General features: G+C 42.8%; 1 protein-coding gene across 1 annotated transcript in view; it reads right to left on the bottom strand.

Moving 5' to 3' along the window:
* WIPI2 (WD repeat domain, phosphoinositide interacting 2) overlaps positions 1-23,589 on the bottom strand; it is a 289,569-nt gene that overhangs the window by 11,019 nt on the left and 254,961 nt on the right. The window contains exons 6-9 of the mRNA XM_075179984.1: positions 20,105-20,212; positions 18,521-18,685; positions 17,765-17,872; positions 4,543-4,670 (exon numbers count right to left, since the gene is read on the bottom strand). Coding sequence (XP_075036085.1) covers positions 4,543-4,670; positions 17,765-17,872; positions 18,521-18,685; positions 20,105-20,212 — 509 coding nt within the window. The remainder of the gene's footprint in view (positions 1-4,542; positions 4,671-17,764; positions 17,873-18,520; positions 18,686-20,104; positions 20,213-23,589) is intronic.

Below are 23,589 nucleotides of genomic sequence, written 5' to 3'. Positions count from 1 at the left end.
CTTCATACTGAACTGAGTCGCAAAGGGCCACAGCACTGCCTCAAGCTGCTCCCTCTTGCGGGCACTCAACCGCTCATCCTAACCCACTTCCTCTACATCACCTTCACCTCTGGCATCCAGGAGGAGGTCAGGTAGTGGGTCATTTTCAGGTTCCTCAGTCAGCAAGCAGCAAACCACTGCTACCGACTCCACACCCTTCAACATATTTACGAGGAGGTCCACTGCCGTCTACCATCACTATGAAATGACACCATGTCAGTGATGTCACTCAGGCATTTTGAGACAGTGTATGACTCAACCCAGGCAGCCTGCAGCTTGTACTGACACTTGGGCATCAGAGCAAGGAACTACTGCCCTACCTAAAATACTCTGTCACGCGTGCCCTGATCATACAAAGTCTTCTGTTTTGCCTGCGTTTTCGCTAGCTTAGCCTGCGTGAGCCCCATGAGATTCTCTAACCGATCTCTGAGCTTCAACACATATTCCTCCACAGAGACATCCTGGGTGGGTAGCTCTCCTTCCCAAGACTCCCGGAACAGGTCAAGTAGTCCACGGACTCTGCGGCCATATAGGTGGAGAAACCAGTAGAATCCTGTGGCACCTCCCGATAAGCAAACAGGAGGTGCGGCAGGTAGCATTCCCAGTACCCCCCTCCAAAGTTAGAAATGCCCGTAGCATGTGCTTCAGAGTGCCATTGAACCGCTCTCACAGTCCATTAGTCTGGGGACTCACACTGCACTTTGCCTAGACTCACGGGACCAGTTCACTCATGAACTGTGTCCCGTGATCGGTTAGGATCTCACTAGGGAACCCTAAACTACTAAATACTCCAAGCAGCGCATCTGCTAACTTTTCCGCAGTAATGGAGGACAGAGTTACAGCCTCTGGATGTCGGATAGAGAAGTCCACCACGGTGAGGATACACCTCTTCCCAGATCTACTTGGCACAGGCAGGGGACCTACTATGTCCACAGCCACTCACTGAAAATGTTCCCCAACTATTGGCATGGACCTGAGGGGAGCATGAGCACTGGGGCACCCAAGACGCTGACACACATCACAGGACTTACAGTAGGCCCGGATGTCATCCGACATTCCCAGCCAGAAAAAGTTCTGTGTTAGGCGTTTCAGTGTTCGGTTTCTTCCCTGGTGTCATGCCATAGGGAAGTTGTGGGCAACGGACATCAGTTGCGCGCGAAAGCCCTGCGGTGCCACCAGTTGAACTTGTTCCCGGACTGGTCTATCCCCATCTACCTTCCTAGCTACACGGTAAAACAACCCTTTACACCAGGTCACACTTCCCACCTCCATCGCTGGAAGGCTGCCGCCAGCCTGGCACCTCATGCCTTCCAGTAAGGGATCAGACAGCTGAGCTACCCTACCCTTACCTGCGGCCCTCACTATCGTCTAAGTTGGAATACGCTGCAGGGGGGTCTATGTTGGGGTTACTGGGGTCAGCTTTGCTCACCACTGGGGCTGCATACTGCTAGGGACAGGAGCATTACCGGGCACATTTACAAGATCAGGTTGGCAAGAGACACCATACTCTGGGTTGCTAAGGGACGTAGTCTTTACAGAGGCAAAGAGCTGGCTGTTTCCTGAAGAGATAGCAGATGGGAGTCTTTTCTTCTGGGCTGCCTGAAGCTGTGGTTGCTGATGACGGCTGTTGTCTAGCAGCTGTGGTCTTTTCCTCTGGGCTGGGTTGTATAGGTGTAGATTCTGAAGGCTGTAGTCTGGCAGCTTCGCTCCGCATAATAGAGTTGAGAAATGCGGTCACAATTCCACCCCCAACATCGAAGCCCAACATCGTAGCCCAACATCACATCAGTTGGGAGGCCATCCATAACGGCAGCATCTCGCAACTCCTGGCCATCTCCCCAGTCCACATACACCCTTTCCACAGGCTCTTCCTTCTCCAGTCCATCTGCCAGAGTAACTTTGGCAGTGCGACCCTGCAATACTGCAGCAGTATCAATAACATGGGGGCTCACTACAGTTATTGAGGCCCCTGAATCTCTCAGTCCCGCTTACTGCAGGGATCCCACTTGGACCGGGGCTGCAGGTTCCTCCACATTTTTAGGGGGTCTTGTGGAGACACAGGTGACTTTTCCCTCCAAGTTACTTTCATTCAACACTCCATTGGGCTGGCAGGGGTGGAAATAGTCTCTAATGGCTCACCTTCGCCAGTTAACCAAGTCAGCTGGGCCCCAGGACTCAGATTAGGGGCACAATTCTGGGGTGCTGGGGCTGTGGGACAGTCCATCCTGAAGTGACCGGTTTTCCAGCAGCTGCAGCACTTCTTCTCCAGCCTGGGCTCCGGTGGTTTCTGACTCCCAGGGACAGGACGGGGCAGTGACTGGTAAATGTTACCAGATTGGTTGGATGCTTGCTTCTGGGGGTGAGTAGAAGTGGGGTGACCCCCTGATTGTACAGTCCTTCAGGGTTGGCTGTTAACCTGGCACTTCAAGCCAGTGTAGCCTCACTGCCACATACTGATCCGTCAACTGCGCTGCATTTTCCAGGGTTGCTGGGCTACGGTCCAATACCCACTCCTTCACCTCCGATGGGCACTGGCGGTAAAACTGCTCTCTGCAAATTAAGTCCACTAATTCTTCCCAGGACTTGGCGTCAAATACATTAATCCATCATATTGCCAACTGCCATAACTGGTTGGAAAATTCCTTATGGCTGAAGTGTGTGCTTTTCACCAAGTCCCGAAACTTAAGCTGCTGCCACCACTGGAATCCATGGCATCCTGAACTGCAATCCTTCTGAGTAACTGTCGCTGCTAGTGTACCCCCTTGGCTGGTGCACCTGGGCTGGTAACCCTGACCCCTTCCTATAGGTCAGGGTTGCTATGGATGGATACCCCCTTGGCCTATCACACTGGCCAGAGCTGCTGGGTAGCGAAGCAGAGCAGTGGTACTGGAAAGCCGGGTCCAAATCTCAGAACAGCTGGAAACTGATTAGATTTGGGTCTAATCTGTGGGTCACAGGAAATTACAGCAGGGAAAAAGTTGTCAAACACATCTTGAAGCAAGTGATGTTTAATCACTCAAGTGTCCTGATAAGGACAGTTCACACTGGTTGAAGGTACCAGTATCATAAAGTCAGATGGAAGAATAATGATACATTTCAGTATAAACCAGTGCTGTTTTATAGACACAGCCTAGCATGGGGTAAGCCAGCCCCCTGAACTCTGTGCTGGCCCCAAGAAGTCCAAGTTATTTTTAGTATCAGGGTGCAATATGTTTCCCCAAACATGGATTTAAATGGAATTTATACTTGACAAAATTTACACTTATCTGTTATATCCTACATCACGTTCTGTTTACAATGTTCAGAAAGGTTCTAACATTCTGGACAAAAGGCACTTGGGAACAACAGTAACGACCTCCTGTGGTGCATTTAGACCAACAAGGACATGTTGGCTACTCACATGAATAGACTTAATTAGCCTTAATGAGGACTTCCTCTCAAAGCTACACAACAGACTTCCTCAACAAATGCTTCTTGTATTAGACATATACCTCAGAAATGAATGCCTTTTCTATACAAAGTGCCACACAATACAACAGAACCAGTACATCTGCAATTATATAAATAAGCACCCTGTGCTATTTCCGTTAACTAAATTTATTATGTTAACTAATTTAAGTTATTTATAAGTGATCCAGCCACAGTGTGTGTTGAGGTTTTGAGTGCGGGCCACCCTAAAATTATTTATTTAATTATCAAGCATTACTTAATTTTATTAAGGCGGTACTGTGCAGAGCCTTGAGATTAAATAGTCGTCTTGCAGGCATGATCTAAACAGCGCATGTAAATAAAGGCCTAGAAAAATAATAATAAACATAATACAATAAAAAACACACAACACAAAACCGTTCATTTGGCCATGGTTTATCATGTTAGTTTCATTTTATATGGCACTTACACAATTCTAATAGTTGTGAACACAAGGAATTTTTTAACTAACAAACAAGAGACTGGAATTTCATTTAAAAAAAAAAAAACGAAAAAAAACTTTAAAAATAGTAGAATAGTAGGTGGAGAGTAAACCACTGCATGTGAAATTGCCACATAATAATAGTAAAGGAAGTGTACTGTCTACACAATTAAAACAAATCATAAATGGTGAACAATGAAAAAACAACAGGTAAAGCACGGGCAGCACGGTGGTGTAGTGGTTAGCACTTCTGCCTTACAGCACTGGGGTCATGAGTTCAATTCTCGACCATGGCCTTATCTGTAAGGAGTTTGTATGTTCTCCCCGTGTTTGCATGGGTTTCCTCCGGGTGCACCGGTTGCCTCCCACACTCCAAAAACATACTGGTAGGTTAATTGGCTGCTAACAAATTGACCCTAGTGTGTGTGTGTGTTAGGGAATTTAGACTGTAAGCCCCAATGGGGCAGGAACTAATGTGAGCGAGTTCTCTGTACAGCGCTGCGGAATTAGTGGCGCTATGTAAATAAATGGTGATGATGATGATAAAGCAAAAACATACAGTTTACAGTTGGTCATATCTAGTGAAGCCTTACCATGACTTGGTGGTGATGTTGAATAAGTATCTTTTGTTGCTGCAGCACTGTAGTTCTTTGATACAAATGGTCTATCATGTGACGCAGACTCTAAGATTTCATTGGCCGGCTCCATACTGCCATCCAACCTGAAAAAGGAATGCTTAGTAAAATCACAACTTATAAATGAACAGATGAAAAACAATACTAAACTTCTACAAAGTGAGCATGTTTACACCATCAACAATACCATCAATCCATGTCCTAGAAAATAATAGCCTTTTTGATTCTAGTCTGGCAATTACTATGCCAAGCATGCCAGAGAGTATAATATATTATTACCACAAGCCAACAAAGAGCCAAAGCATGCAGTGAACTGTATACATCCTTCATACCCCATGTCTCCTGAAAGAATAATAAATGGATTACTGCAAATCTGGTCTGTTTCATATTAGTGTGTTGTATTTTACTTTTTTTTTTTTTTTAATGTCCATTACCTTTTTTGTAGTGAGGAGATAAACATGCATATGTATCCAGTTAAATGTCCTCAAACACATTTTAGGTAACTTTTGTGCTGCAATATTTTACTTATATGGAAAAACATGCAAATTAGTGACACAAGTGGATGCAGGGCACACGTGTGGTGGTGGAGTGCACATGTGGAGGCAGGGCACACGTGTGGTGGTGGAGTGCACAAGTGGAGGCAGGGCACACGTGCGGTGGTGGAGTGCACAAGTGGAGGAAGGGCACATGTGTGGTGGGGGAGTGCACAAGTGGAGGAAGGGCACACGTGTGGTGGGGGAGTGCACAAGTGGAGGCAGGGCACACGTGTGGTGGGGGAGTGCACAAGTGGAGGCAGGGCACACGTGTGGTGGGGGAGTGCACAAGTGGAGGCAGGGCACACGTGTGGTGGGGGAGTGCACAAGTGGAGGCAGGGCACACGTGTGGTGGGGGAGTGCACAAGTGGAGGCAGGGCACACGTGTGGTGGGGGAGTGCACAAGTGGAGGAAGGGCACACGTGTGGTGGGGGAGTGCACAAGTGGAGGAAGGGCACACGTGTGGTGGGGGAGTGCACAAGTGGAGGAAGGGCACACGTGTGGTGGGGGAGTGCACAAGTGGAGGCAGGGCACACGTGTGGTGGGGGAGTGCACAAGTGGAGGCAGGGCACACGTGTGGTGGGGGAGTGCACAAGTGGAGGCAGGGCACACGTGTGGTGGGGGAGTGCACAAGTGGAGGCAGGGCACACGTGTGGTGGGGGAGTGCACAAGTGGAGGCAGGGCACACGTGTGGTGGGGGAGTGCACAAGTGGAGGAAGGGCACACGTGTGGTGGGGTAGTGCACAAGTGGGGGCAGGGCACACGTGTGGTGGGGGAGTGCACAAGTGGAGGCAGGGCACACGTGTGGTGGGGGAGTGCACTAGTGGAGGCAAGGCACACGTGTGGTGGGGGAGTGCACTGGTGGAGGAAGGGCACATGTGTGGTGGGGGAGTGCACAAGTGGAGGCAGGGCACACGTGTGGTGGGGGAGTGCACAAGTGGAGGCAGGGCACAGGTGTCTGGGGGAGTGCACAAGTGGAGGCAGGGCACAGGTGTCTGGGGGAGTGCACAAGTGGAGGCAGGGCACAGGTATCTGGGGGAGTGAACAAGTCAGAGGAGGGTACAAGTGTGGGGGGCTTCCCAAGTGTGTGAGGGCACACTAAACTACAAGTTTAAATTAATAGGTTTTATTAACCTTGGGCTTAAACTTGTCTGCAGTACATAAGACTCCACCTTCACTCAGCACAGGTACCTGACCTCAAGCAGGTCCTCAGTAGCTCTTTAAAACACAGTGCCATGTCATTGGCTGCATGTCTGCATATCCACGCCCTTTCAGCATTGCTCAGAACATTGCTTGACTCACTATAATCTCACCAGTTCAGTCAAGTTGTCCACTAATTGTTTGGCAGCGTGTTGCAGGAAGCTCCCAGCTGATCTGCCTAGTTGTTTGTCACTGAACCGAACTTCTCCAGACAGGAATCAATGTAATGAGAGTGACCCCTGGGGGATGGTGGCAGTTATGAGTCACAGCCCATCTGGGGTGAGAGGAGGAGGAGAACGGGGGGTCTGGACCCTTCCCTTCAGCAAATGATTTCAACCATAGTGGACAAGAGGAACCACCTCTATATTCACCAGATCAGAGGCCTTTGTAAGTGGCCTCTGACAGCACAAATGCTATACAGAGCAGTGCTGTGTTGTTGGTAGTGTGCATGTGGGAAGTGCATGACGTCACTGCCGTTACACATTTTCATCTCCAAAGATTCTTACTAAGATTTTTACTAAGTGCCGCTAAAGTAATTTCACTTCAAAAAGACTTGCCATCCAATTACAAAAGACAGTCTTGAAATGTCAAACTTTTTCTGCTTTACAAAACTAAAAGACAGTTGTTCAGTGCTTATCCTTAACACTGCATATCTGTGTGTATCTAACAATATGAAAACATGAGGTATTCGTTATTATTTTGATCAAAACATTTAAGCCTGTATCCCAATGTCAAGGGCACCACATTATAAGCACTGACCTATATGCTTCAAACACTATTAAATTATAGTTAAAATCAGATGCACTCACTTCACAGGTACAGGGGGCTTACATCTTGTAAGCACTGGCATGTAACCCACACCCAAATGAGCCTTAAATGGGCTTTGATGGACAGCTGCTAAGACAACATAAGGCAATATATTGAAACAAAACCAAAGAAGAAATACTCCTGCGTTCGGTATTCCCATATGATATATGGTACTAGCTGCATGGCTCTAAGCCCGCGCTTGGTATAATACCATATTTATAATATGGGACATACCGAGCACAGACTTATTTCTTCTCTGGTTTTGATTCAAAATATTGCTATAAAAAAAGGAAAGAAACCAATGAACTGCGCAGATGGTATCATGTAATCAAGAATAAAAATCTGTGTCAAAAATCTATTGCCAAGAAATAAATATATAACATTTACTAACCATGAAAAGCAATATTATCTAAAAATAGACAAACAAAAATATACCCACATTCACATAACTCCCCCAATAAGAAATGGAACCCCCAATCAGAACAGCAGTTGTTTCATAGATATAAGATCTGATAGTTCACAAGTGACTCTTAGGGGCATATTCAATTGTTAGCGAGACGGGTGAAAATCCCGCGCTCGAAAAAAAAAAAAAACCCGCGCTCGTTTTTTCCTGTTCGAGCGCTCATTTTAAAAAAAAAAAGACGCTCAATTTAATTGTTAACATTGCATCCACCCCCTCGCTCTCTATTATTGGTCCTAGCGAGTTTGAAATGAGGAGTGGTTAAGGCAGTCATTTTAGTATAAAAAAATAAAAGAAAATTAATACAATCAAGAATGGCCCCAGCACTGCAAAAGAGATTGGGCCCCTACACTGCAATCAAGAAGGGCCCCAGCACTGCAAATGAGATTGGGCCCCTACACTGCAATCAAGAAAGGCCCCAGCACTGCACAAGAGAATGGGCCCCTACACTGCAATCAAGAAGGGCCCCAGCACTGCAAGCAACAATCCCCCCCCCCACCCCACTGGACAGCAGATTTCAATGTTTTGCTATTTACAAACATTTCGTGAACACTGGCCAAGCATGGACATTTGTAAGGTACAAATATTTGTGGGACAGCTGGCAAGCCGGACATTTCTTCGAAGGTACAAATATTTGTTGGGACTTTGCGTAAATGAGTGTGTGTAAGTAAAGCATCAGAAAACTGAGGATTTCGTCCATGGTGAGTATTTTTTTTTTTTTTGTTTTTAATAAAAATCTATGGTGTACATGAGGGTGTTTACTGTATTTCTTGGGGATTTATTATTTTAAATAAAGATTTGTGGTTGGAATGAGGGTGTTGTGCTTTTATTTAACATTTACCTTTGTGGAACTACAGATCACAGCCAGCCGTGGGTGTAAGAGCATGTTGACACTTGTGGTTCTAAAGTGCAAACATGCCCTGGGTGCCATGGGTACGCTGGTGCTTGTAGTTAGACAAGTAGCAGCATGCCCACACTATTTAGGCCAACATGGCTGGCTGGCTCATGTAGTTCCACAAGTCAAATTTTTTTTTATTTTTTTTTCTCATACAAAATCCCAATTTAGGGGTAGTAGGAAGAGCCCTAGTGCTATCGGCACTGGGCTGGGTGTCCCTAGGGGGGTGGCCCGCTTACATTTTTCAGCGGACCACACTCCCTAGGGAATCCAGGCCAGCGCTGAACAGTCTGTGGGTGTTTAGTCATTATGGCCGTGGGACCCAAACTGCGTTTCCCCCCCCCCGCTATAGTGCCTATCACCCCGGCTGGTTTGCCTAGTGCTGGTTCAATAAAAATAGGGGGAGCCCTACGCAAAATTTTTCCAAGATTTTAACACACACAGCAATAGCCTGCCAGCACTAGGGTTAAGACTAAATAGAGTGGGGAGCAATTGATTTTTGTTTTAAAAAATAAATAAATAACATGCTACTTTTCACCATTTTTTGAGAGCTGACTGAGGTCAGGCACAACCACCCCCCCCCACCTTAAAAAAAAATAAAGTTTAAATACATGCACTACTAATGGATTTTTTTGAAGGGGGAACTTTCAAAAAATTATTAATTATTACACTTTTATTTTTTTTTAAAAATAGTACTTTTCAGTTTTTAGGTTATTTTTATGAACTTTAACACCTATTTTTTCAGTTTAATGTATATTTTTCTTAACTTAATAAAAAAATGTTTTCTTTGAGCAGACCAAGGAGGTGCGAGATGAAACAGCAGATTTGCCTGTTTCACCCACAGCGTTAAAAAACAATTGAATTGGGGGCGTGGCCTGGACGAGCATGGAGTAGCAAGCACAGTTACGAGCTCTCCATCCCAGATATCCTGTTGATCTCCGTTATAGTGGAATAAAGAAACTTTTGGACCCAAAACTGTGCATCCGAATAGTTGCTGTACATAGTGTACCTGTTTTGATAGTGCTCTTGCCATTTTACCCGAGACTGGGAGAGAAAGAGTTGAGCATCTGGGTAGAGGAATACTACAGGCAGTCTGTGGCAGTTTGTGGCAGTTGATGACTGCTGGGACATAGCGCCTCTGTAATACCACATACTGGCCTAGGTGAACACAGCCTGTGATATCCATCTGATACAGGTACATTTATATCCTTGTACAAGTGAGGAGTAACTGAATTGGGCTCTGGACTTATTTGATTATCATTATCAGTGTTGTTGGAGGAGATATACCTTTCTCTGTGAAGATAATTGGCTGCAATGCACTGCTAGCAATACAATCTGAGCTGTACACCTATATGTAATTAAAGCTATACAGGTTACAGGGTTGCATATAAGCTTATAGGATAAATATCATCCCATCTTTCCTGTGAAATTATGGGCAAACATAACCAGTCCACCGCAGCGGGAAAATTGGACCGCTTTGCTCGCTCCTCCACTACAGCCTCTGGTTCAGGAGATGCATCACATCCCGTTACCCCCCCTTTGTCGGCTCCACTGGCGGACCCTGAAGTTACATTACAGCAGGTCCTGCAGGCCATTGGGGCATCTGAAAAGCGTGTTACGGATAAAATAGGAGAGGTGCAGATGGACCTCTCTCTTCTCCGGCAAGACGTGCAAAAAATCAGGGAGAGAGTGGGTGAAGTGGAGACACGTGTGTCTACATTGGAGGACACTTCTGGGCCAGTTGGAGAGTCTGGAGTCGCAAGCCTCTCTGTTTAAACAAAAGCTTACGGATATTGAGGGGCGTTTGCGTCGCAGCAACATTCGGTTGGTTGGATTGCCCGAGAAGGCAGAAGGTGTCTCCCCAGAATCCTTCTTGGAAAAGTGGTTAATCCAACTGTTTGGTACAGATTCATTTACAGCCCAATTCGCAGTGGAGCGGGCCCACCGTATTCCAACTCAAGCACCCCCTCCTGGAGCCCCCCCACGCACCTTCATAGCCAAGTTGTTTCACTATCGTGACCGAGATACCATTCTACGCTTGGCTAGGCAGAAAGGTTCAGTGGATTACAATGGTCAGCGAGTAGCAATGTATCCTGATTTCGCTCTGGATGTACAAAAGAACAGGGCTCAATTCATTCCGGTGAAGAGAAGATTGAGAGATTTACAGATCCCATATGCCATGATTTTCCCTGCCCGGTTGAGAGTGGTTGCGGAGGGCCGTACATCCTTTTTTGATACTCCCCGAGAGGCTGCAATTTGGTTGGACCGCCTAGCTGCTGCTGGACACTGATGCTGGACGCTGATGCTGGATGAGTACTTTTTTATGTCTCTCCTGATAGTCCTTTGGACATTGCTGATTTGTCATTGATATTATGCATGGTATTTTCTATACATAATGTAATTTCTCTTCTGTGGTACAAAAAAAAAATAAAAAATGTATTTCGCTCAGGTGGGGTCTGTGATTTTCAAACTAATATTGAAAGGTCCACTGTAAAAAAAAAAAATAAAAAAAAATAAATGTAATGGGCTGGAGAGCCCATGGCTTTAAGGCCGTTCTTTTCCTCTCATGTCTCAATTCGCCCCTTTTCCTTCCTTCCTTTTCCTTCCTCTATCTTCTGGTATTTTGCGGGTGACCTTTTTTGGTAGTGTGCTGGCCTGCTGAATATCTTAAGGTAATTTTAGTTAGGGTTTAAGGTATACTTAAGTTGGGTGGAGTATACAGGGTGGGGGTATGGGTTTAGTATTAAAGTTATTTAAGTTGTGGGTAGTTTTAATGTTATCGCAAATATATAGACAAGGATTATAGTGCTTATAAGTATGTCAATGTATGCTGTGCAGGGGTGTGGGATGCGGGGTAGTGAGATAAGAGGGACTACTATTATATGTATTCTGGTACATCTGATAAGGAGCTGAAAATTCTCTCCTGGAATGTGCGGGGCCTAAATAATGCTGTGAAACGTTCTCTTGTACTAAGACAAATTAGAAAAAATGATCCTGATATTGTTTGTCTATTGGAGACTCACTTACACGGTGATAGAATACTCGCCCTTAAAAAAGCATGGGTAGGTAGGGCATACCACTCTACGTACACGACTAATTCTCAAGGGGTCTCTATATTGGTACATAAACGTCTCTGCTTCTCCTTGGAAAAAATTCAAGTGGATGCAGGGGGAAGGTTTGTACTGATGAAGGCTGTCATTAATTGGGTTCCGGTGATTCTGTTAGCTGTATATATACCCCCACCGTATAATGGTGAGGTGTTAAGGAAATGTGGAGAATTCATGGCATTGTTCCCAGATGTTCCAGCCATTTGTATAGGGGATTTTAATAATGTGATAAATGGAGAGGTGGACAGATGACGAGAGAAAAATGCTGTAGTTGGCAACTCTAAGTCGGCTTTTTCTGCTCTGGTTGAGGAAATGGGGTTAGTAGATGTATGGCGTTTGAGGCACTCAGAAGATGTCCAATTCTCCTGCTTTTCTACATCACATAATGCATTTTCAAGAATTGATCTGGCTCTGCTGTCACACTCTCTGGTACCACTGGTAAGGAGCGTGGAATATAGGGCTAGGGGAATTTCTGACCACTCGCCCCTCTGCCTATCTATTGATTTTGCAATTGATAGAGGCCAGTCCTTTTGGAAATTAAATCCCTTCTGGCTCTCCTTGATGGGTACAGGAGCGACCTTAGTGACACAGTGGGAAGGCTTCTTTGTAGATAATCTGGTAACAGCAAGGCCACCTATAGTTTGGGATGCTTTTAAGGCTTTCCTAAGGGGGACATTAATTGCTGGCATAGCTGAAATTAAAAAGTCGTCCAGACAAAAAGAACAGATATTAGAGAAAAAGTGTAAATCCTTAGAAGCAGAATACATTGCGGACAAAACTAAGGTTGCAAGGGGAACATGGTAGTTGGCCCAGAGAGAGTGGGTAGAGTATGTATTTGAGAAATCCAAACGTAAATTTCTGTTTTCTAAGCATGTACGATATGCAGAGGACGATAGAAATGGTAGCTTCCTGGCTTATCTGACAAGGGCGGAGAGGGCAGATGCAACAGTACCGGTTATCTGTGATGACAGTGGGGTTAAGAAGTATCTGATGCCTGATATTGTTGAGGTATTTCATAAATATTACACGAATACATATAAGTCACAGGTCAGATATGACATGGATACATTACAGCAGTATTTGAATGGTATCTCCCTTCCTGTCCTCTCCGATGATAGTAGGGAGTTTTTGAACTCACCCTTTACTCTTGAAGAGATTGATATAGCTATTATGTCATTCCCTAATGGTAAAGCCCCTGGAGTAGATGGAATCCCAATTGAATTATATAAAAAACACCGGCCCTTTTTTGTGTCTAGGTTGTTGGATACATTCAGCGAGCTGGGTGAGATTGGCGCTCTTTCCCCTTCAATGGCAGAGGCAATAGTGGTGGTGCTGCCTAAGTCAGGGAAAGATTTGTTGTACCCTGAGTCCTACCGCCCAATTTCACTTTTGTCAAATGATGTTAAGATTCTAGCAAAATTACTGGCTTTGAGGTTAAGTAGAGTGGTGCTGGAATTAATTCATCCGGATCAGACGGGATTTATGCCAGGCAAGTCCACGTCTATCAATCTTAGAAGGCTGTATACTCTCCTGCAGGTGCGGTCACCTTCTTCTGAGAGCGAAGTTGTGGTGTCCTTGGACGCAGCCAAGGCGTTTGACTCGGTGGAGTGGCCATACCTGTGTGAGGTATTGTCCCGATTTGGAGTGGGCCCGGAATTTATAAAATGTGTTAAACTTTTGTATTCACATCCAGTGGCGCGGGTCTGTGTCAATGGGCATCTTTCTCAACAATTTCAATTAGAGCGGGGTACTAGACAGGGATGCCCGTTGTCTCCGGCCCTGTTTGCATTAGCAATAGAGCCGCTGGCCTGTAACATCCGGCATGATAGAGAAATTGTGGGACTTAGATCAGAGCACAGAGAGGATAAGGTGGCATTATATGCAGATGATATGCTGTTGTTCCTTTCAGATCACGACACTTCCCTAAAACATTTGCTGCGGGTGGTTGATGGATTTGGTTTTTTTTCCGGCCTAAAAATTAAGCGTGTTCCCTCTGGGATGGGAGTGTCCCGTGACAATGCCAGAAGGCTTACAGTTAAAATGGGCATCGAAATTCAAATACTTGGGAATATGGATCTCTAATACCCCCGCTGAATATGTAGAACTTAATTTGCGGCCCCAGATCAAATACATTAAAGAAAAAACTCATGTATGGAAGAAGCTCCCACTTTCCGTCTCCGGTAGGATAAATTTAATTAAGATGATGGTGCAGCCAAAGTTTTTATATATACTCCAGCAGTCACCTGTATATATTCCACCCTCCATTTTCCGATGCATTGATAGCTATTTGATTTCATTGGTTTGGGGAGGGGGAAGGGCTAAGGTCAAGCTCAGCTCGCTGTATAGATCCAGATCTTCTGGTGGATTTGCACTTCCTAACTTGAAATTATATTATTTTGCCTCTCAATTGGTCCACCTTAAGGCAAGGGTTTCGGACCCCGATTACCATGAGCTACATTGGGTGTTTGTACACCAATTTAATTCTAATCACACTCCCTTACAGTCACTGCTGGCGGGGTGGCTTGGTATGCGGGCTCCTCCGCTCCTGATTCAGGCAGTTAAGATTTGCACAATCTGTAATAAAATAATGAAACAAACTGACATTGATCCATATACTCCTATCTGGGGGGCAAAGAAATTTGAGAAGTTGAATACAGTGAAGAGGGCCAGGGAGTGGTCTCGGTTGGGTGTGGTGTCGGTAGGTCAGCTTTATGATACAAATGTACTTAAATCCTTCGAACAGTTGGTTGGGGAATTCTCTGTACCCAGAACAATGTTTTATTCTTACCTTCAGTTACGACACGCCCTAAACACACAATTTAAAGGGGAGACTTTGGTGTTTGGGGTGGATCCACTGAGGAAACAATTACAGGCCTTGGGTTATAGAGGTCTGATCTCTCAAATGTATTCATGTCTTCTGTATGAATCCACTGCAGATGATTTGGATGGTTTGAGGAATCAGTGGGAAATAGATATTGGCCCTTTATCAGACAAGGAGTGGGAAATGGTTACAGACAGTACTAAAGGTTATCATCATTAAAATTTCAACAAATACAGGTGTTTATCTTACACAGGGCCTACTTTACCCCTATTAGATTGGCAAAATTTCGCCCGGATGCTACCCCTAACTGTCCGAAATGCAATTCGATCAATGCTAACTTTTGGCACCTTCTATGGGAGTGATCATGTATACAAATCTTCTGGCGAAGGATCAGGAGATGTATTCAGGTTACTGGAATTGAAGTGTCTCTTAGTTCACCGGCCACTTGTCTCTTTGGGCTCCGATTGAAGGGGAAAGTTAATAAACTGACAAAAATGTACATTTCACAGTTATTGATGTTGGCTAAGGTCTGTATAGCGAGGCTGTGGTTGACCCGACGAGTCCCACGGTTAAAAATTGGAAGGCACTGGTCAATACCACCATAAGGCACGAGAGATTTGTTTATACTAGCAGACAGGCTCTGAAGGAATTTGAGAATATATGGTACAGATGGTTAGAGTCTCCATTCTATCCTATGTCATCTAGTACAGATGCTCTATCTACTTAAATGTATGGCTACCGCAGTTGTTATAATAAGTTTCTGAGTCAATGTAATAAACCCTGCATGTGTAACATACTTATGTATAAGCATTTACGATGTATGATCCTGAATGAATATAGCACATTTATTATTATTATGCTTTAATGTAATCTTGTAAATTCCGTCATTTAATTCCGATATGTATGCGATTGTTTTTCTTTTCTTTTTGTTGTTTAGTATGTTTATATCTTAAAAAATTTCAATAAAAATACTGGATTTAAAAAAAAACCAAAAAACAATTGAATAGCTTATTCCGCTGAGGGTTCGCATCCAGCCTATACTTTAACATTGACAAACGGTTGGAGTGCGACACCGTTTCGGTAAAAAAAAAAAAAAAAAAAAAAAGATTAGAATTGCGGGAGAAGTTTCCGCGCTCGAAAATAAGAAAAAAAAAAAAAAAAAATGACTTAACTCGCTCGAAATTACAAACTCGCTAACAATTGAATACCCCCCTTAGTGGGTTAATAATAATTGCTTATTCTGTAAAGTGTCTTAGCTTCTTTAAAATTGGAATATGCTGATAAGTAGTGTTCATATGCTCCTCCTTATATCACAATCAATTAGGGTGCTCATGTAACCATCCCAAAGTCAAGATGTATATTGTGACTGGATCACGTATAAATAACTTATGGCATAAATTTATTTAAAGGAAATAGCGCAGGGCGCTTATTTATATAATTGCACATGCCCTTATTTTTGAAATTGTGTATATTTTGAGATAGGAAATCGTTATTTCTGATACCAGGGTAGAAAATTTGTTTTTTCTGTTTTAACCTTTCTAAAGCGAATGCCTATTTCTGATGTATATAACTCCGATACAATGAACCTTTGTGGATGGAAGCCTTTTGTGTATTGTGATGTGGGAAAATTGCTTGTTTTGGTTTGTGATGTACTGTGGGAATGTGTATTCTGAAGAAAGACACCATTATTATGTTCATTTTGTCTTTTGCTGTGTGAGGTTTCACTTGGAGAAAGGAAGGTTTAATTTAAAACGTGCTGCTAGATTTCCTGCGTCTAAAACAAAGATGCAAGGACATCACAGCGTTTCTAGAATTTCACAGATAAGTGTAAATATTGTTAGTGTTGAAATTCATGTAAATCTATGTTTTGGTAAACAGTACATCCTGATTCTAAAAATAGCCTGTGTCCAAATCTGCATAAAAAGCACTGCTCTGTACATTGAAATGTATCATTCTGATGTTCCATCTGACCTGACCACTGATACCTTTAATCAGTGGAACTGTCCTTGTCTGGGCACCTGAGCGAAATAAAACATCACTCTTTGCATCACTCAAGACCATGCTTGACAACTTCTTCAATATTGCTGTAATCTTGTGACCTGCAAATTAGACACTAAATCTAATCTGTTCTCCGGCTGGCTCTGAGGTTTGGACCCAAGCTTTTCCAGTACCACCGCTCTGCCTGCAACCCATGCACCTCTGGTCAGTGTGATATGCCAGGGAGAGTCCATCCACAGCAACCCGGATCCATAGTAAGAGGTCCGGAGTTACCAGCCCAAGTGTACCAGCACAGGAGTATACTAGCAGTGACCGTTACACAGAAGGAACGTGGTTCTGAGCGCCATAAAGGTGCTCAGTGGTGGCAGCATTGTAAGCCCCTCCTACTGCGGCAAGAGGGCGCATTTGGGATAACGTAAGGGAACGGTGACAAAGTAAACCCAGCTGGTTCCCAGCAACAACAGACAGGGTGGCATAGGCGGTCCATCCTGTAAGCCAAAAAAGACCTCAAACATCTGATCGGTAACAGTCAATTATCCATTATTTCGACAACCACACTAATGATGCATCCTATGGGATCTGGCTGTATGACCTAATGGCTGCACGGCCAGATCGGTCTGGCCAGATTGGTCTTGGGTGAGTTTCAGTACTGAGCATTTCGTCTTTCGCTAATTAGTCCGGAAAATATACATATATATCTATATATGTATATTTTCCGGACTAATTAGCGAAAGACGAAATGCTCAGTACTGAAACTGACCCAAGACCAATCTGGCCAGACCGATCTGGCCGTGCAGCCATTAGGTCATACAGCCAGATCCCATAGGATGCATCATTAGTGTGGTTGTCGAAATAACGGATAATTGACTGTTACCGATCAGATGTTGGAGGTCTTTTTTGGCTTATCCATTCGGCAAGTGACTAGTTTGTTCTGGAGCTGCCAATACTGGTCAATAAAATTATTACACATATGAGCAACTTAAAATTAAGTATTATAAAAGTAGTATAAACCATTGTTAAATACATCATTTTATTTGAGGACTAGTCTGAGTGACATAAGATATTTCACAGTTGTCACTGCTCCATCATAGCTACTCCAGCTAGAAATATAACCTCCTCCAATATATCCACGGTATAATCATCCCTTCTACAGTTCAGTTTCCTTTCCATGAGCACACTGTCACAGAGAAATACCAGATTTTTACAGTGCACTGCCCTGCTTATACAAATGTAATTTCTAACAAGCATTGCTTCAGTTACTATTGTGGAAGACTATTGACTTAATCATAAAAGCAAAGACAAGTGTAACAAATAAAGACCATAAATGTTGCAGGTAAAAAAGGTTACATCTTTTCTTACTTGTGTTGTTTCATTAGCGTGCACTCCCCACCCTCCTGTGGGTCAAGGTTATAAATGTATAGATAACCATCTGCTGCCCCAACGAGTAGACGTGGGATCTTTTGAATCCTAAATGTAAACATATGAATAGGATGACATTAGGCATGCAGTATCTTATGCAATCTACCCTCATTAATAAGAAAACAGGTAAGGTGTACACAGGAAGAAGGTGGTGTAATCCACTGTGATCAGTTTCTGTCATTCTTCAGGGCAGACTCAAGTAGCCACGATGTTCCTCAGAATATCGTAGCCGCACATTTTTACTGTTACTACAGTAAAAAGGAACGCTGATTTTTGCTTGCACTTCTATGGGGCAAGAGCAAAAATAAGCGTTACTTCTGTAAAACAAAATCTGTGTCAAGTGTCTCGCGGCCGTTCCGGAGGGGCAAATGAATTCCACCTTTGTGTGAAGATTAAAAACAAAGCAAATATATGACTATAATGGGTCACACCACTATTTTCTGTGCAGAGTTTTTCATAAATTACCCCTAATTCCAAGTCATTTACAATGGCACTATTCATACTGTTATAGCTTCAATAACAACTTTGTGCTTACAAGCACATGGCTTGCTTTGTTATTTATGGTAGATACATATAAATTATAAATACCTGTTTGTATCCCAGGCACTACTAAAGGATATGCAGTAGATGCTGTAATACAGCATGGTTTAGTCAATTAAAACATACACACAAATAAATTGAGAAATTTTAAATTACACTGCCAATGCACAGATGTTCTTGTGACCACAGAAAGGCAATCGAACAGTTGCAAAAGCTCTCCCCTGGTTGAACATTTCAGTTACTTGAGAGGGCAAATAACTGGTGGATGCCATGATGACTTTTCCAAAGTAACCTGTCCAGGTGGTTGGTTCTTCAGGTGGCCTAAAACAACAACAAAAAGATAGTATATAGAGACAAGATCATTTGCATAACAATGTTTAAATGCCTTTTCCACTTATTAATATTGAAAACCATTACAGATTGAGCACCAGCATGAAATATGTTGAAATAAATACAATCCCCCTCTCACTCTTACAGAAACACTGGATATGTAGTTCCCATGTATTAGCTTCCACCTATACTCCAAGCCATGCAATTAGTGGGGCTGGTTGAAACTGGAAGATGATATGTGGCTCTTACACAGACTTTTGAATTTCTGGCTTCTGTTGGGAGATTAGGTTTATTTGAAAGTACTGGGAGTCTCTCCCAATACTGATTCTGTCTTCAATCTTCGTTGCTTGGGGTGTATACAGTAGGCTAGAATGGCTCTCTCAGAGTAAAGGATGGCATCTAACACCACTTATCCAGCAGTGCCACTATTCTGACTTCATTTTATTTGTGAACTCCATTCACATTTTGGCACTAGTAAAAATGTATATTTAAGACATAAATGGTATATATGTAGTCTGTGGTTTATATATTTTTTTTGTATGTAGGGCTTTCTGGGAGATACTCAGGGGCAAGCAATGTTTTGTAGATTTTAGTCAAATTAGCAACAATGTAGTATAAATGTTAAAAAACACTTAAATTATGTAGATTGCATTGTTTTTGGAAACATATATATTGGAAACATTGAAGTTTTGCATAGAAATTTACTATTTCTCCTCATGGTACAGTTTATGAATATTTTCCAAATAAGCGCTATTGTGTGAGCACCTAGCCATTCACACATTTTCTGGAAACTACAGATACATGGTATTAAAGTACTCATCTAACCTGTCAAATGTTAAGTTACTTTACTGGGTTGGGTACCAAATTGCAATGAAGATCATACCTGCAAGTACGCGTCGGCAGGACAATACTTTTTAGCAATCCTACATTGGCCAGCCGCTGCATACTTGCCCTGCCCCCTTAAGGCCACCATTAATAAGGCCGCACTTAAAATTGACGTCATTCTGTGTGCTGCACTGTGCGTGGGTGGAAATACTTTGAAATCAGCTTTTTCAACAATCGGGAATGCCAAGATGTCGTGAATAACAGTTTTGTGATGAGGATGTCGGGGCAAGTTGTGTCTGTGTGGTGGTAGTCGTAGAAATGACTACCACTGACCTTACTACTATTTAATATTTATGGACATAAAATATTACATATTAAGAATACAAGGGTGCAACACCGCTCATTATATGGGAGTATGGGGGGGGGGGGGAGCACAATATATAAAACACTTTAAAGACTGTTTTTACTTTATGTAAAGTGTCTTAATTTAAGATCATATATGTTAAATGCTGCGAGATTTCAAAAGAATGTTATTAAAAGCATTAAAGCAAAACAGCTTTGGTATGGGAAAAAAAGGATGCATACTTCTCTTTGACCGTCTCCAACTTGAAGATATGGACAGTCTCTGTGTTACTTGAGGCAGAGAGAAAATTGCCATCCATGCTGAATGCTAGTGAAAATATTGTCACACACCTAAAGTACAAGTGAAGAAAAAAATATGTGAATAATGAGGAGACCTCATTATGTTTGTGAACTTTCCCATTCCAATATATATATATATATATATATATATATATATATATATATATATATATATATATATATATATATATATATATCAATTGTGTTGACTGGAGATATCCTTAATCCCCCCTAAGGTAGTTAGACTGAAAAGTTCTATTATTCTTTTAGTGGTTACAAATTTGTCATCTAAGTTTTAAAGGTTAAAGCTGATTTATTCATAGAAATAGTTTAGAGCAGAGGGAAAAGTATGTAGCCCACCTTGATATCTTGCCCTTGCTTCTATCCCTCCTTTATTTTGTTTCCTGATGGCTCATATTATTTGCGCTTGTCTAATTTGTTTTTATGCAAATCATGTTAGACACCCAAATTCAAAGTGTAAAACCAGGGACTAGCATGTTGTTCTTGCCATAGCACCTTCCTTTATGATCTCAATAAGCACGTTACTAGGTTCAATTACTAAAAATCTCTGGAACACTACATGGATAAGCATAAGGGCAGCCCATAAGAATAAGGGCCCCTTACAAATGTTGATCCTGAGCCAGTTTCTTCCTGAGAGATGAGTTTACTTATAAAACATCAAGGGAAGGCTACATGATATGTACTCTACGAGCCGCATGCAAATTTGGATCAAAGTTATAGTGGTTATTACCAAATTCAGAGTCCCCCTGGCACTGTCCAGCAGACTCTCTAATTGTAGATTAAAGGTGTGCATCACTAAGTTTAGATTAGTTAGCTTCATGTGGAAGGGGAAAAAACTGCAAGATTCAATTGTATATGTAAAGTATGTGATAAAGCTTATTTATAATCAATTGGTAAATTCTTATGTGTGGAAAGTATTCCTCAGAGAAACTTCAGTGCAATCCCCAGAAGAATATATGGAACGGATTTGCTGTATAATAAAATATTTTGTATCAAAATGAGCTTTAACTTCTTCAGGAAAACAGTTATAACTTTACAGATACATAACAAAAAAATAAGAAAAATGTATATATATTTTACAGAAAAGATTCCTTACAAATTAAGAATTTCTTTTTTTTTTTTATGCAAGTGTCGAAAAAAACAGAAAATTAACCCGCCACATATGTGTACGTTGGTCTTTGGTGGTTGTGAAGTATGAAATGAGTTCATACATTCTGGACACACTGAATCTTTTTCCACAAATGTAGCAAGTGTGTCTGGAACAGGTTTTGCCTTCGCATCGTGTAGGATTTTAAGATTCATTTTTTTTGGATAAAGCCGAACTCCATCCAATCTTACTTCAGGCACAACCTTCTGTTTTTTAATGGTATTTCCACATTGGATTTAGAAAGCCTTTCCCTTTTTTTTGGTGTTTTCAACCATTTCAATTATTGTTGCTGCAATTCCCACTTTAAATTTTAGTAAACTCAAGTTTGATTTCCCGCTAATTTTGAAAAGGATCCATATGATTTACTATGGAAACATTAAGAAAACGGAAGGTGTGTGTGTGGGGGGGGGGGGGGGGGGGGGTGTTTTGGGGCCATACTGGAAGGGTGCTTTTTTTTTATAGGGGATAATCATTTTTTCTGCTCCAAAATGACCCCAAGCCCTCCCTTAATCGACAGTGGAAGCTATGGAGATCCGGCCTCGGTGTATTTGATCCCCACCCGTGAGATGGCTGTGAATGGCCGACTGAGGACCTCCTGGCCCTATTTGGTCCCACGCTACTTTGCCTCGTCTCTTGAACCCTCCTGGGGATCCTCCTCAAGTGTGCAGGGAATCTCTGCCACCACTGGTGTGACATCTTATATATCTCGCCTCACTCACCTGACTCTGGACCTGCTTGTCGGATAGAAGCAGTGAGCCTGGCGTGTTGGCACCACATTGGTGCTCTGGACAAGCTCTGGACTGGAAGGAGATCTGGATGTATGTATGGAGACCTACTTCTGGTTTTCCATCCCCGGAGTAAAGCAGGGCAATATCGGCAGACGCCACACTTCCGGTGCTATCGGCCTCCAGTTTCTAACACAACCGTATGTGTGAGGACTCCTGGATACGAGAAATTGTGCCTTCACTAACAAAGGAACATGATTTGTTCTACGGCTGTATCCCGCCCTGCAATACTTCACATGTAAGCTCAGTCAGCCTTAAACAGCAAGTATAATACTGGCTTCTGTAATCCTTGTTCGTCAACTTGTACAGACACTGTTTGCACTAATCCAACACCTAGTTCTCTGTCAATAAGAGCACTTTGGGTTCATTACCATTTTTCTAGGAAACAGCTGTTCGAGATTCCAAGTGTGAAATCTGTAACTGGCCAAATGCTGTATCCTCCTCTTTCATATAACATAACGCAGTTGTTGATGTCTACTTAACCCACTCAGGTTCCCCCCCCCCCCGCCTGTCTGCAACACATTCACTTCTGGACAATCTGGTTATTCGGGACATTATCTACAGCATGAATAAACCAGCGGGCAGAGGTCGCCGGGGTACAGCTGGCAAAATTACACAGCACTTCTCCCGTCAAGACAAAGCAACAACCTCTTCCCCTCCCTGTTCTCCTCAAGGAGCCCAAAGTGACCCAGACTCTCCAAGCTCCATGGTTCCCTCTACCAAAGCCGACTTTACTAAATTGCGCAATCTAATTGTGGACCGCACTAACGTCTTCTCCGTAGACCTTCAGAAAGCCATAGAAGACCTCAAATCAGAAATGGAAAGGAAGCATCCCAGGATTTGGACTTATTACTAAAGGAAAATGACTTCCTAAAAGACAAAATGGAGGATATGGAATTGTCTTATTCATTATGATTCATTGCTCTCTTTCTGTAATTTTTTCTCTTTTTTTTGGAATTCTGGCTGTTGTTGAAAATAAAGAGATTAAAAAAGAAAAGAAAATGGAAGGCACTCCTGGTAAAATTCTTGAATAATTGAATGAGGGTAGTGAGCAATCATCCTGTCATACATCTATTCCTCCCATAAACTTTTGTTGTATTGGTTGATAGCATACTGCCTTGTTACTTGGGCATACTCCTTTCATTTTCTGTCTCATCCGGAGACGACTTGCGTTTCTATTCTTGCATATGTAGAGATCATAAAAACAATATTATTATCTGCCCACCGTAGAATTGTCACATTGTCTGTTGATGTGGATGCCGAAATTGTTCCTGTACCACATTTCGCTAAAGTTTTGGGGTTGACAAGCTTGGCTTCAGAATCTTTAATTCTGTTTCGTCTAACGGTACAACAAAAATGCTTTTGTTATCAGATATAATGATAAGTATAGAGGTATAAAGATTATCCAGAAACATCTTATGCTTTTTATTGTTTAATATGTCACATAGTCTTATCACAGTATCACCAATCACACC

The sequence above is a fragment of the Mixophyes fleayi genome, chromosome 7 (genome assembly GCF_038048845.1).
Source record: "Mixophyes fleayi isolate aMixFle1 chromosome 7, aMixFle1.hap1, whole genome shotgun sequence".
NCBI lineage: Eukaryota > Metazoa > Chordata > Amphibia > Anura > Limnodynastidae > Mixophyes > Mixophyes fleayi.
This window is presented reverse-complemented; position numbering and strand designations above follow the sequence as displayed.